Below are 14,318 nucleotides of genomic sequence, written 5' to 3'. Positions count from 1 at the left end.
AAGGTGTGAGACAGGCACATACACTTGACACACAGGACAGCTATTCTGAGAAGAGGGAGTGATCTCGGGGCAGAAAGAGCCCCCGGCTTAGTCCCTCATCAGTGTGGTCCTATCACAGAGGTTCCTGATTTTCATCTAGTCTTTAGTGAAGGGTATGAGACAGGATACTTTTCTGCACAACGCGCGTGGGAATCTACCTCCATAAATTCTCTTTGGGGAAAGCAACAACATTCCGGTACATGCTACCAAGGAAACGCAGGTTCCAAAATTTGATAGAATCTTTCTTAGAACTCACCCTGTTCACGATTGGAGTTTCTGAGATGAAGCACAAAGTCTTTCAACATTGTAATGGCACTTCTGTTTTCTTACCTGAAAAGAGAAGAGTCATCATTCAGCCAACAATGGTTTGGTGTTTACTGTGAGAAGTTAGCTTTCTTTCAATTTCTTCAACAGATAATTTTCACATATTTCTAATTTCCCTGGACTCTTTTTGAGTTAGTGACAACTCAAAGAGTCTTTGCCCTCTAAAAATTAGGTCAGGAAAGACTGCCTATAATTTTTAAAAAGTTAAGTAATAATATACTACAGTACTATGAACCCCAAATGTTTCACGAGTAGGTAACTAAGGGGTAAACCTTAATGTGAGCTCTCCAGTCTAAACTGGGACTTTCTCCCTTTTCATACAAACCATCTGAAGTGGATGGGTAATCAGGGCCAGGTGGGAACAAAACAGGAACCACTGTCCCCGTGAGATTTGTGGCAGAAAATGACACATGCTCCATCGTTAAGTAACCAGGTCTGTACATTGATTAGAACTAAAATTTGGCCTAATATATATATTAATTGAGAATAAAAAAGTTAAAGCATTTTAACTTTACAGGTGAATTGACCAATTCAGACAGAATTTGAGGGCCGGAATATTAAAGAACAATGGAAAAGGATCAGAGGAAGCCTGTGGCTAAAAATGAACAAAGTCCGTTTCTGAATTAACCCAGTCTGGAGCACAGATGATTTGTGATGTGTGGCAGAGTGGGCGCGGGGGCATCGTAAGACAACTGAATGATGGGAGTGGGCTTTCAATGAAAGAGAAATTAGTGTGGGTAGGGCATGGAAGACCCACTCTCTGAATCCATCCTGGCGAGTCCAGAAGGAGAAAGAAAGAGAGGGTTAAATGACACCACTTTCTCATCAATCCTAAATGAAAAGCAGACATATATACATATAATTTTAAATCAAGACTAATGAGTCTTGAGAATGCGTTATTAATAGGCTCTCACGTAAATAAAGGATTACGGTCTCTTCACCCTGTTGCACCGTTAGAAAAACGGCCTCTGGTGGCATGCGACCAGTTCCTCCCCTACATTTCACATATTGCACAGACTTCCAGAATTTTCATTCCTGATCCCATCTCTCTCACCTATAACTTTAAAACACGTTAAGAGACTCATGAATCGGAGACATTCTTCTCCTCCCACTGCTGGCACTGCTGGAATCCTGGTGCTGTAGGATGGTTTGACCCCCAAGTGTGTCTGGGGAGGTCACCCCACCTGAAGGGTGAGTCACCACGTGGTCCTGGGGGTCAGTGACTCTGAGGCCTCCCCTCTCTGCACTGACTTGGTCCCTGGGCACCATCACCGTGTTCACAGCTGATTCTTATTAATGTCATGGGAGCACTGAGCCATCAGAACACAAGGCATCATTATAAGAACAACTGAACTTTTCTCCGTGCCCCGAATGCACGACACACTCTGATCATCCTCAGGTAATGGAAAGCCCTGTGGCTACCTTGAATAGCAAGCAAGATCTCAGTTTGTTAATCAGAGTTGTCTAGCCACGGAGAAGAAGCAAACTCTGGTCTCTCACCCAGTGGAAACATGTCCTCTTCCAGCCGCTTCTTTCTTTCTCACACTCACCTCCCTCACCGCCTCCCTGCTCCAATGAACTGACTGGTGTTGTGGACTTGGGCAGCGGTGGCGGGGATGTGGGATACTCGGATTTGACTTGTACTGTCCTAAGATGGCCTCACACTGGGCTGAGGGTGATCAAATCTACCCTCTTCCTCCCGGAGGCTCCTCTGCGATGGCTCCAGCTGCAGCTCTGGGGCCGTCACCCAGCCCGTGGTTTCCAGCACCCACTCCTCCTGGACCCACAGCCTTGTGGGCGACCCCCTGAGCTGTGCTCGAACAGCCCCACGTGCATGTCCACAACAGCCCTGGGGCAGTAGGCACGAGGTCCCCGCTCTGCCTCTGGACATGGGTCCCAATGAAGCAATGACCCTGCACTGTCACCAAAGCATCCTCTCTCTCCTTGCTGCTGGATTTTCTGGGTGACATTGGACATCTGTGCCCCAACCCTGTCACCAACTCCAAGGTGCACACACTGAGACTGCTGAGGGGTCCTGCTTGGGGCGCCTCCCTCAGGACTTTTGTAGAGAATTGGCATCTCCTTCTACCCTCACCATCTCAGGGTCGAGGGACAGACAGAAGCACCGCCCTACAGAGAATCCCCTTCACACTCCCTCCTGTCATCTTCACCGTCTTGACCCATTTGTGTCCTCCTGGACCCATTGGCAGATCTCTACATGGTTTCCCATCGACTGTTCGGAAATTTGTACACGTTTGGCCAGAACCTCGTTTTGCAATGTCACACTGACCTGCTCCAACTTGGTGCCTCATGACACTTGGATTTAACATCTCTCTACACTGACTACAGGTGGGAGGAGAGATAGACGCTGCCTCTTGCATGTAGTTCTCATAAGGAGCCATGTGCCAGCCCAGCGTGGATGTGGCTGAATTTTGCACCATCTAGGGGCACCGCTCACCTGAGAACCGCCTCCCCGGGCTTGTGCGTTCTGAGGTGCTCACCTCCGCCCGCAGGAGCCTCTTCTGCTTTGAAGGCTCCACTCATCCCCACAGGAGCAGTCCATCAGCAATGACATTTGCTGCGTATATTTGCTGTCCGTAGCTTATTAATTTTGATTAATACAAAAAAATCCTTTCTCAAAAACAGCCCATCAGTAAATGGCAAGATGAGGACAAAGTCCACACCCCTAGTTAAATCTTCAAGATATGTGGCCACACATGTGCTTTGCATTCAAACCATCTTTATCCAAGGCCACCAGCAAGGGTGCTGGTTTTCACAAGCTTACAGGGCCATTTCCCCCGCAAATATTAAACTTTCCCCGGGTTATCTTCATGGACGTCTGAGGAGGAAGAGACCATGGGAAAGAATTCATTACAGAAACCCTTCTGCATCTCTTACTCAGAGTAACACCGTTTTGGAAAGACCTAGATTTTTAAAATACATATACCATTGTCTTCGCCTTGTTTTATACGCAGCTGTGCTAATTTCAAAAGGTTCCTAGTGAGCTCTGTGAGATCAAGTTATTCTTGGAGGAGGGGCCAGTCCTCATTTCTTCAAGTATCTTTAGCATGTCCCACAGGGCCTGGCCAGTGTAGAAGCTCCATAAATGTTTACTGACTGAAGGAAGTAAATACAATAACTTTGCAAGTTTGAGATTTTCCCCAGATATCAGTTGATGCTTCATTATTATTTTCACTCTCACTTAGCATGCATTTAGCCTTTATTATGTACTTACAGTAAATTACAATAAATTGAATGGTTATATGGTGCTAGATGCTGACACAAAAGCATGGCAGACACGTTTCCTCCCTCAGCTTGCAGTCTGACGGTAGCGGCTGGTAAATAAAACCAAAGTCACCGGCACTGCTGATGGGGGAGGAGCCTCTGGGTGCTCAGGAGGGGGATGTCATGCCAAGGTGGCCCCATGGAGGTGACATTGAAGCAGAGGGGGCTCTGAGGGAGGGGGACCGGGGATGGGCAAGCATAATAAGGGTTGTCTGACTGCTTGTTGTATACATGGATGACCAGCTATTTCCTTAGAAATTCTGACTCGTTGGATATTGGTGGGGGCCTAGATATCTGTCATTTTTTAAAAATGTATGTTCCATGAGATTTTTATCATCGGGGACATGAGACCTTTGTCAACCATGATTGCATTGAATGAAGCACCACACTTCTCTGAGTCCCCGTTTTCCTGTTTGTAAAATGATAAGAGGGCTTCCCTGGTGGCGCAGTGGTTGAGAGTCTGCCTGCCGATGCAGGGGACAGGGGTTCGTGCCCCGGTCCGGGAAGATCCCACATGCCACGGAGCGGCTGGGCCTGTGAGCCATGGCCACTGAGCCTGCGCATCTGGAGCCTGTGCTCCGCAACGGGAGAGGCCACAACAGTGAGAAGCCTTCGTACCGCAAAAAAATAAAATTAAAATTAAATTAAAAAAAAAAAAGATAAGAAACAAAAACACCCACGTGACAGAGCTTTTCAGTCCTTATTTAACTTGATTCTCCAGGTCATTGGATCCTGGTGACCATTTCCTTATCCTTGAAGCTCTCCCCACCGTTGTTTTCCAAATCCGAACACTTTCCTGGCCTTTCCTCTGTCTCACTCATGGTCCCCTTCCCCTCTCCCCACCAGCTTCTCTCAGGGGCCTGCAGGCTCCGTCTGCAGCCCCCTCTACTGACTCCAGACTTTCGGCAGCTGTGTCAGGAGCTCCTGTGCTCCATGTGTCATCTCCATACAATGAGCGGACATCTGTACCTTCAAACCCATCCTCTCTTTAAACTCCAGACCCGTATCTCCAAGGGACAACTGGATGGGACCTCATTCTTGAGTGTCCCAAAGCCCCTTCCACGAAATATCTCTACAGCTGAGCCCGCCACCCCTCCCTCAGCCCCCTTTGAGATTACAGCTGGCCCTCTGTACCCCAGGATGGGGAGCCCGTGGATATGAAAGACAACTATCCTCTGACCAATTCCCCAAATTGCTCTAATCCTTTCTCCTTCCAATACGTATTCCCTTGTGTGGCCAGGGTCTTCTTTCCAGCCTGTAACTAGGATCGTGTTCATCCTCTTCTCGAAAACTTTCAAAGCTGTCTCTCATTCTCACAGTCACTTGATCTGGCCCTGTACCACATCACCATTTCCTGCCCTAGACACTTGAACCACCGGGTGGGCTGCCGAGTCCTCTGAATGGACTCAGAGCCCACTGCTCTCAAGATGGACCACCTGCGGGTCCAAGGATGGTCACCCCACGCTCCCCTCACCTGTGTGGCCTGACACCTGCAATTCCTCTGCCTGGCCAGCTCCTGTTTGTACCCCTGGCCTCAGTTTAGATCTAACGCCCTCTGGGCCATCTTCTCTAACCCTGGATTAGATGTTCAGCAGTGGGATCAACACCCACAACTCAGCTCAGCGCACCCCCGCCATCACGGTGTCATGGCTGTTTGTTGCAGTTCTCACTTGCACTACCTGGGTGTTTCTTGAGGGCAGGGAGCCGCACGGGATGTATGACCGTGAACCTAATTCGTTAATTAACCTAATTAATAGAAGGTATCATCTTTTCTTATCTTTTTCTATCACTCAAAAGATTAAAAGTCCTATGTCAATTCATCGTACTGTTTTTGTACTCAGTGCCTTAAATACATAATAAAAGAAATAACAAAGAGACTTAATTTTATGGGAGCTTTAATAGGATTTGCTTTTTAGCACCCCAATTAGCAGGACACTTGCTGATGACGGAGGAGGAGTCGGCCGAGTCGGCCGGCCAGTCAGAATATCTTGCTAAAATGTAACTTTTGTTATTTGTTATGTTTGTGACGGTAGTTTACAGGGCACTTCCTTGGACAATATTTCTTTCATCCTCAATTCTGTAAGCAGCTCCTACTGCTGTACTATTTCAGCACTTAACTCTCAGAGAGGTTCCATGCCTTGGACAGTGACAAGTAGTTAAGTAGAAGAGTCGTAGGTAACAAACTGCAGAATTAATACTGTCTTGGTGTCTCCACACTTCTTGTTTTATAGCTCTGCAAGCCCAACAGGTAACCATACCTCTCTGAGTGCTTGGCACTTGGTACCTGTTCAGTTTTATCAATTGCATTCTTGTGGTTATTTCTACCTGATCATATACTAAATGTTTCTGTGATATCAGTTTAACAATAGTCGGATATTATTTTAACGATATTCAGAATAAGTGAGGATTTTCCATGACTGAATAAGATGGCGGTGCTTCTGTACTGTTCAGTGGACTGCAAGCTCTGAAGAAAGGTTAGAAATGAGTGGGCATCTTACCCGATGGAAAAACACACTCATGGTCTCAAAGCAAGTTGAAGTCATTGCCTTCCTGCTTTACACCTGCCCCCACCCCAGATCCTGTCTCGGTTGGGGACTGCCATCCTCTCAGGGCTCTGGCTCCCACGCCTGAAGCTGGGAGGCATCTCCCACACTTCCTCCCTCACCCCCCAAACCACTCGAAGCTAATCAGTCTTCAAATCCTGCTAATTTTACTTCCCCCCTCAGACCCCCGACTGCTCCCCCTCTCTGCCCCACTACCCCAGTTTGGGCCCTTGTCATTGTTCTCCTGGACAACTGCAGTGGGTGTGAGCTGGTCCCCTGACCTCTGGCCCAACCCCACTGATGCACCTGCATTCCTCAGCTACACTATCTAAATAAAATGCAATATTTCCCTAGGGTTTCCCAGTGGAAAGCCCTTCAGCACTCTCTGCTTTCTGCAGGAGAGCTTCATGTACATGGTTGTAAAGCGTCCATCAAAATGTGGCTCCCAGATGCATGTCCAGCCTCCCTTTCTGCTGCTGTTCACCACTGTTGAGTCCAGAATCTCCAGCTGTTTGGGGTCACCTGCTCCTATCATGCTACTTCATGCTTTGCTGCCTTTGCTTGTATATCCTTTACCTGAAATGCACTTCTCACCTTTCCTGGCCTGGCTGACTTCCTGCATCCTTCAACGCACAGCTCAGGAGTCATCTCTGCCAGGAGATGTTCCTGAAGCTCCAGATTGTGCCAAGGACTCCCTGTGAGTGTTCTCACAGGAGCCTGTTCACCCGTGTAGTTTGCCACTGCTAGGTTATTTGACATCACCTGGTTATACACCTGTCTGCCTACAAGACATGTGTCTTAACACTCAGGGCCATGCCTTGCCCATGCAAGGAACTCAATCAGCCTTTGCTGAACTCAGCAGAACAGGATCAATCAGGTTGCCAGGTTTTGTAGATGTTGTGCCATGTTGCATATTTCTGTCCCCATTTCTGATTTTCTGTTTTCAGGTGTCTCTGTTCAACTATGTATTTTTGATTTCTTGGGCTTTTGCTCTGCCGTACGCCAAGCTCCGCCGCCTGGCTTCAAGTGTCTGCACTGTCTGGACATGTGTGATCATTGTCTGCAAAATGTTGTACCAGCTGCAGACCATTAAGCCTGAAAACTTTTCTGTCAACTGTTCCTTGGTGAGCCTCAGACACAGGGTTGGTGGGGCAGGGGGGCAGGGGGGGCATCTCTTTGCCTGGCCTTCAGGGAAGGGAGGCAGATACTGGGGGACACACATCCCCAGAACATCCTGTCTGGCCTTCAGCAGCTCAGCAGGTTGGAGGCATTCTGGCCCCCCGTCTCTTCTGATGCTGAGATTTCCCCCGTGAAGTGGGTCTTCTCTCCCTGCAACTGTAGCTGAGAGAGACTACTCTGAACTCTCCTAATCCATGGGGCCATTTCTTACTCCCCTTTCTCTTCTTTTCAGCCAAATGAAAACCAAACGAATATACCCCTGCAGCAGCTGAACAAGTCTCTGCTCTACAGCGCCCCCATTGACCCAGCAGAGTGGGTCGGCCTGAGGAAGTCCTCTCCTTTGCTTGTCTACCTGAGGGTAAAGCCTTCGTCACCCTAAGTTTGTGTGTCTGCCAAGTTAATGTCTGGAGCCCTTTTCCAGGAGATGCTAACTTCAGCTTTGATAGGGGCCTCATCCTCTTACATGGCGTTTGCAGTCACCTTCGAGTTTGTGCTTTCAGTATTCGAGCCAGCTTTCAGTATTGCATTATGCTGAAAAGAAATCGATCGAGTAATTTGAGATCCATTGAATAACATATGACAAGTATATTCACTGGAACATTATAAAACCACTCAAAGACAGAGGTAGATTGACACTATCAGACACTGAAAGATGTCCAAAATATACTGTAATGTTGAAAAGAAAAGCAAACTTCAAAACACCATACATAGGATGAAGTCTTTTAGACACAAAGAAAAAATACTGAGTAAATTATACCAAATGGTCAGCAGTGGTTGTTTCTGAGAAGTAGGTGTCACGTTACAAGAAATGTTTGCTATCTAAATTCTACAAATTTAACCAAGGGCATATATTATGTTTAGAGGTAGCCAAATAAAAAGAGCATATCTCTGAAAAGGGAATTTTGATTGCAAGTAGTTGTAACAAACATAAGGAAAGCAATATAGTTCAGATGATTCACATTTTATTCTGATGGATAATCTGAGCATTTTACTTTGATGGATTATGCTGACAATGCACTTAAAACCTTTGTACTCAACTCCCAGAATTTGAAAGTGCGCTCAGCATCTCATTTTTCTTGGTGTAGCTTTCTAGTTTTTTTCTCATATGGCAGATATCATTTGTAATGTATGAATGATATCTACCATTAAGAGTTGTTGTAAAGATAAAACAAACTTATATTTGAAAAGGGGGATTAGAATAGTGTCTGGCACATAAATGTTAACTATTTTATTAATAATTGTTATCATCACTATTATTATTTTGTGGTATAATCAACATATTTTTCCACCTACTGCTCTCTCTAGCCAGCTTTCAGAGGTGTTCAAAAATCCCCCCTCTAATGCGAGTCCCACTCGGCAGTTCAGTCTGTTTCCTGGGGTCCTTGTAGGACGCTGTACAAGGGTTTCTCACTTTTAGTCGCAAAGAAGGTTGGACGACCCTCCCAAGGTAACTGGACAAGGCTTCCAGGTTCAGTGTGTACTTTTTCAGGAACAGGCCATGACCATCACCTGTCTTTGGTGTAGAGGTTCCAGATCCTGTTATCATGGAAATTAGCCTGATTTGCATATTGGAGATAACTCCACCCTTGTTCCCATAAAACAGGGAAAATGAGCATTGAATTCAAGGCTGCATTTTATAGAGGTGGGATTTGATCATGCACTGTTCTTTCAGACACCCAGAATGGAACCAGATGGTGTCTCTTGGGGATTGTTTAAATGACCACGTGGCACCACATGCGGTTTACTTGCTTTCCAGAACAACCTTCTGATGCTGGCCATTCTGGCCTTTGAGGTCACCATCTACCGCCATCAGGAGTATTATCGCGGTCGGAACAACCTCACAGCCCCCGTGTCTAAAACCATCTTTCACGACATTACGAGACTCCACCTGGATGATGGACTTGTCAATTGTGCCAAGTATTTCATCAATTACTTCTTCTACAAGTTTGGTCTGGAGGTGAGTTTCCTTGCTGACCTGTTTTCTTTCTTTCCTGTGAAAATTCCAGTGGCAGCTTTTGGCCAGGTGTCCACTGGGGCTTTGTGGCACGTCTCTGTCCCCTCAGGATCAGGGAGGAGCCTAACTGAAGGGTTAGCCTGGCCTGGTTGAAAGTCTCCAGAACCTGGTGCCAGTCCCCTGCTCTGTGGCAGTGGACATGGCCTCTCGGGATCTCTGGTCTTACAGATGTGTGGATGTCTGTTTTGTGCCTTCCGGATGTGTAACCTTAGCCAAAATGCACTGTTTTGACCTGAATGGCGTGGTAGGCCTGCCCTCGATAGAATGTACTTGGAACAGTGAGGTTTCATGGCGAGATCATAACAGTAATTCCCTCCACCATTTGAAGTGGCTCTTATTGAGAGTGACCTGGTCAGTTTTTCTGTCTTCGTGATGCAAACACCCCAAAGAGGCAGTGCAGGTGAACACCTGCAGGGACCCGGCCCCAGGAATGCAGGTCTCCACCGCCCGCTCGGGGTGGGCCGCTGACACCACTCCCCTTCCCCGTGAAGCCGACTCTCTGCTTCTTTTCATCCTTACACAGACCTGTTTCCTCATGTCAGTTAACGTGATCGGACAGCGCATGGATTTCTACGCCATGATTCATGCCTGCTGGCTGATTGCCGTCTTGTACCGGCGCCGAAGGAAAGCCATTGCGGAGATCTGGCCCAAGTACTGTTGCTTCCTGGCCTGCATCATCACCTTCCAGTACTTCATCTGCATCGGCATCCCTCCCGCCCCGTGCCGAGGTGAATGCCCCCCACCGGGAGCCTGCTCAGGGACAGTGGGGACAAGGGCACGGAGGGGCGCCCTGACCCGGCTCCTCCCGCCTCCACCCTGCAGATTACCCCTGGAGGTTCAAGGGCGCCAGCTTCAATGACAACATCGTCAAGTGGCTGTATTTCCCAGACTTCATCGTGCGGCCCAACCCCGTGTTCCTCGTGTGTAAGTGGGGCCGTTGGGATTCCCACTTGCTCGTCCTTCTCCTGGTGGTGCGTTCGTGGGCCCCCCTACCCCACATACAGCCACAGGCTGGTTTCCATGCATCAGCATCCCAGGCTGCTAGTGGCTTCTGCTGGCCCTGTTACATCTGCAGAGTTAATACATAGCATCGGAAACACCATGTTCGCTTTCATGATTTCACTTCCCAATGCACAGCCCCGCTCTCCACCACTACACACCCACCTTCTAGAAGGTGGACTGCAGGGGGAGGCCTTGTCCTGCAAATTGCTTGCTTCTTGCTGCCACCGCAGACATACACCTACAGGTGGGCTGGGGTAGCCGGAAGGACGCAGCCAGACCACAGATGCTCCTGAGTGGGGCTGCAGCCTGAGCCCGTCCAAGGGCGGGTGACCATCCAAAGGTTAGGGTCTGGGCACCCACCGTAGGGGGTGGAGATTTGGTGCTGCCCACCCACATGCGGGTGTAGATTAAAGACAACGCCTCTGGGAGGGGGAACTGTTCTGGGCAGCCGGCCGTGAGAGCAGCTCCGTCGTCTCTACCCGCCCCCGTCGGCCACCGTCTTCACCTGCTCTCAACAGCTTCCACGCCCTGTATGTTCTGGTAAGTCTGGTTACCAGTGCAGAGGGGGACGGAGAGGACAAAGAAAGCCAGAATGCCTGCCTCTACGGCTTGTGAAGAGAGAAAGATGACGGAAAGCGCTCAGTGGCCCCTCAAAGCTTCAGGGGGAGATCAATGCAGGCAAACATTGTCGTGTAAGAGATTCATGAAGACTAGTCATCGCCTGTTGCTTTCACTCACCGACGAGCAGACAGCGTCCAGGGACTCACTCCTGGGAGCCCCGGAGCGTCTGTGGCCCCTCCTGCGTCCCCGTGGTGGGTGGGGGAGGTTGGAGTCCAGGAGGAAGTGAACTCTCAGGATGTGACTCAGGTAGCAGATGAGGAGCCGCTGGTACCCCGTGGGGACCCCTCCTCGCATCCCTAGGTGCAGAGGGGGAGCAGGGGGTTTCAGTTCCCGTGTCTGTCTTGCCAGATGACTTCATGCTGCTTCTGTGCGCCTCCCTACAACGGCAGATTTTCGAGGATGAAAACAAGGCCGCTGTGCGGATCATGGCAGGTGACAATGTGGAGATCTGCATGAACCTGGATGCGGCCTCGTTCAGCCAGCACAACCCTGTCCCCGACTTCATCCACTGCAGGTAACGCGGCCGCCTGAGTGCACAGCCCCCCGAGCGCACAGCCCCTGGGAAGGTGCATCCCCGGAATCTGTGCCTCCAGCTCCCCCTGCCTTTCCCGGGGAGCTGACTCGCTGATTGCACCCCCAAAGGCAAGAATCATGGGGCAGGATTGCCCAGTGGTCTGGAAGCCGAGCCCCCCACTTTTCCTCCTTCCTCCGTGGACAGCCCTCAGCAGCTCTGGAAAGCAGCTGCCCCTGAACCCCAGGACAGCCCCGGGCCTCACTTGCTGCCCGGGAGCCCCGGAGGCTCCTCCGCAGAGCGTGTTGGCTGGTGTTTCCGTGTCCTTCTCACAAGCTTAGTTTTATGCTTTCTGAAACTGAAGCAAGTCAGGGCTGAGGAGCGGAGGCCGGGCCTCCTGCAGGAGGAATTAACAGCTGCAGGCAGGGGAGGGAAATGTGTGGAAAACATGGTGCGCTAACGCGCACGTGTTGCACGCGCACACACACACTCAAACACGCCAGCAGCCCAGTTCTACTGACTTCAAGCCACACACATCAGGAGGCCCTGTGGGCGTTCAGATCTCACCCCTGGACTGAGTCACTAACATTTACCTGTATGATCCTGGGACGCTGAGAAACACCGACATCTTATCCATTCTCCTGTGTGTTAAATCAAGGATGAGTGTAATATATTTTAGGAAAAAAATCATAGAAACATTTAAAAGCGTTGAATGTTTTAGTCTAAGAAGAGTAAAGTTCAAAAGTTCGCTTATGTGACAGTGTTCCTCTAAGGTACAACTTATTCCCTAACGATGCTGGACAGTGTTGCACGTATTTATCAGAGGTGACTTGTTAACTCCCACAAAATAACAAGTCTTTTTTCAAATATCTGACCCACAATTGGTTCTTCTGTGCTTCTTTCCAAATCTGGGAAGAGAAACCGAAGCATAACCTCCAAAACTAAGAGGCTGTAATTAAGTGAATGCAGATGGGCCGATGGCCCAGGCCAGGAGAGCGGCGACAACTACTTTCATTGCAGGAGGATGGAGGCCCGAGCACCTGCCTCCTTCAGGGAGTTGTAGTGGAAGAATGGCTGCCACATGTCAGCTGAGGGAGGTGCAGAGAAACTGTTGGACAGAGCCTGGAAGCTCTGGGTCTGCTTGGGCAGAACTACTTCTCATCTGGAGGAGAGATTTTCACCTCTAGCAAAATCTTTGTATTTGTTTTAATCCATTAATTTCCAGTTCATGAAAAGGAATCCCTTTTTACCTGTTCTCTTGCTCCAAGAGGCATCTGTATCTTAGAATTTCCTCGGCCTCCTATAGAAAGACAGAGAGGGTTTTGAGTACTCAGGTAGTAGGCAGAAAATGTTGCCACTTGTGGGACGTTTGGCCCAAATTCGATGAAAATAAACACGCACATGGTGTTTTCACAAGGGACCAGTCTGTCCATCACTAACTGGGTGAGGGTTTCCTGTGGACCAGGCAGTGATCAGTGAGAGAGGAACACAGAGCTCCCAGGCTGGCCTGGACAGAGCCTGCAGACAGAGTCAGGAGGAGAGTGTGAGTTTGTCCCTTCCTCAACTAGAATCTCCCGACTTGATTTGTGCTGTTGTTTGTGTCGTCTTTCGGTTCTGTTTTGCAGATCGTACCTGGACATGTCCAAAGTGATGATCTTCAGCTATCTCTTCTGGTTCGTGCTCACAATCATCTTCATCACCGGGACGACCAGGATCAGCATCTTCTGCATGGGTTACCTGGTGGCCTGCTTCTACTTCCTGCTCTTCGGGGGCGATTTGCTGCTAAAGCCCATCAAGAGCATCCTGCGATACTGGGACTGGCTGATCGCATACAACGTCTTTGTGATCACGATGAAAAACATACTGTCGGTAAGTGGCTCCCCTGTATAACACATTAGTGGTTTCAGAGTCAACGATCCATTCAGTGGTTATTAAAAGCCCGTGGCCCGTCACACTGCTCTCTTAAAAGCCCCAAGTAAGATGCTTGCAAACTCAGAATTCAGATGACCATTTATTACTCGTTGTTTTACCACATTAAGAAGAATCCTTTTTGCTCATTTCCACCCTCTCAAGGACAAGAGGATATGTATTCATAGGAATAAACTCTAAAATGTATTTTATTAATTCAAATCCAGCTCTTCTGAGGAACGATCGGTGATCATTCCTACGATGGGCTGCAGTGTGGCCCTTTTATGAGTTGAATCAGTCATGGGATGTCTTCAAAAATTGGATCATATTGGCTAAAAGCAACTCTTTTACCTAGAAAGGGCTGTGGAAGTGTAAATAGAATGGGCGCGGCTCTCCATGACACCACTTGGGGTGGGGATGAGGAGGGATGGACCCCTGAAGGCACAGATGTTTTATGAAGCCCTGAGAGGAGGGCGGATGCAGGGGAAGCTTTATGGCTGATCTGAGCATCAGCGTCTGGACTAGAAAACAGCTAAGACAGTGGAGGGTTGAGACAAACATCTCCCGTCCACAGAACGTGGCTGCTTCTCTATTAAATATCCATGTTCCAGGGCACATCGCGGACACTGCCCTGGTAGATAAACTGCCCACGAGTCATGCCGGAATCACATGGATTCTTTTAGGCCACAAAGACACCTTTTAAACTATTTATTGTGTCAGGAAATTAAACAACGACCTTTCATGAGCTGAAGGAGTTAATCCACCCCTACCTCCAGCTTAAAGTGAATCCCAGGGCCTGCTACTCAGCGGCTGTAACTGACAGTGAATTAGAAGAACAGTGATGTACGACTTCCTGCTTCCCCCCTTCCTGGTACTTACAGATGAGCTCACC

The 14,318-nt window shown here is 48.8% G+C and overlaps 1 protein-coding gene across 1 annotated transcript in view; it reads left to right on the top strand.

Annotated features, from left to right (window-relative positions):
* PIEZO2 (piezo type mechanosensitive ion channel component 2) overlaps window positions 1-14,318 on the top strand; it is a 330,011-nt gene that overhangs the window by 251,659 nt on the left and 64,034 nt on the right. Inside the window, exons 19-25 of the mRNA XM_029230410.1 lie at window positions 7,139-7,315; window positions 7,603-7,728; window positions 9,127-9,327; window positions 9,908-10,112; window positions 10,207-10,308; window positions 11,356-11,521; window positions 13,144-13,387. Of these exons, the coding sequence (XP_029086243.1) occupies window positions 7,139-7,315; window positions 7,603-7,728; window positions 9,127-9,327; window positions 9,908-10,112; window positions 10,207-10,308; window positions 11,356-11,521; window positions 13,144-13,387 (1,221 nt within the window). The remainder of the gene's footprint in view (window positions 1-7,138; window positions 7,316-7,602; window positions 7,729-9,126; window positions 9,328-9,907; window positions 10,113-10,206; window positions 10,309-11,355; window positions 11,522-13,143; window positions 13,388-14,318) is intronic.

The sequence above is a fragment of the Monodon monoceros genome, unplaced genomic scaffold (assembly GCF_005190385.1).
Source record: "Monodon monoceros isolate NGI ecotype Baffin Bay Population unplaced genomic scaffold, NGI_Narwhal_1 Super_Scaffold_1, whole genome shotgun sequence".
In the NCBI taxonomy this organism is placed as follows: domain Eukaryota; kingdom Metazoa; phylum Chordata; class Mammalia; order Artiodactyla; family Monodontidae; genus Monodon; species Monodon monoceros.
Note: the sequence above shows the minus strand (reverse complement) of the source record. Positions and strands in the feature narration are given on the sequence as shown.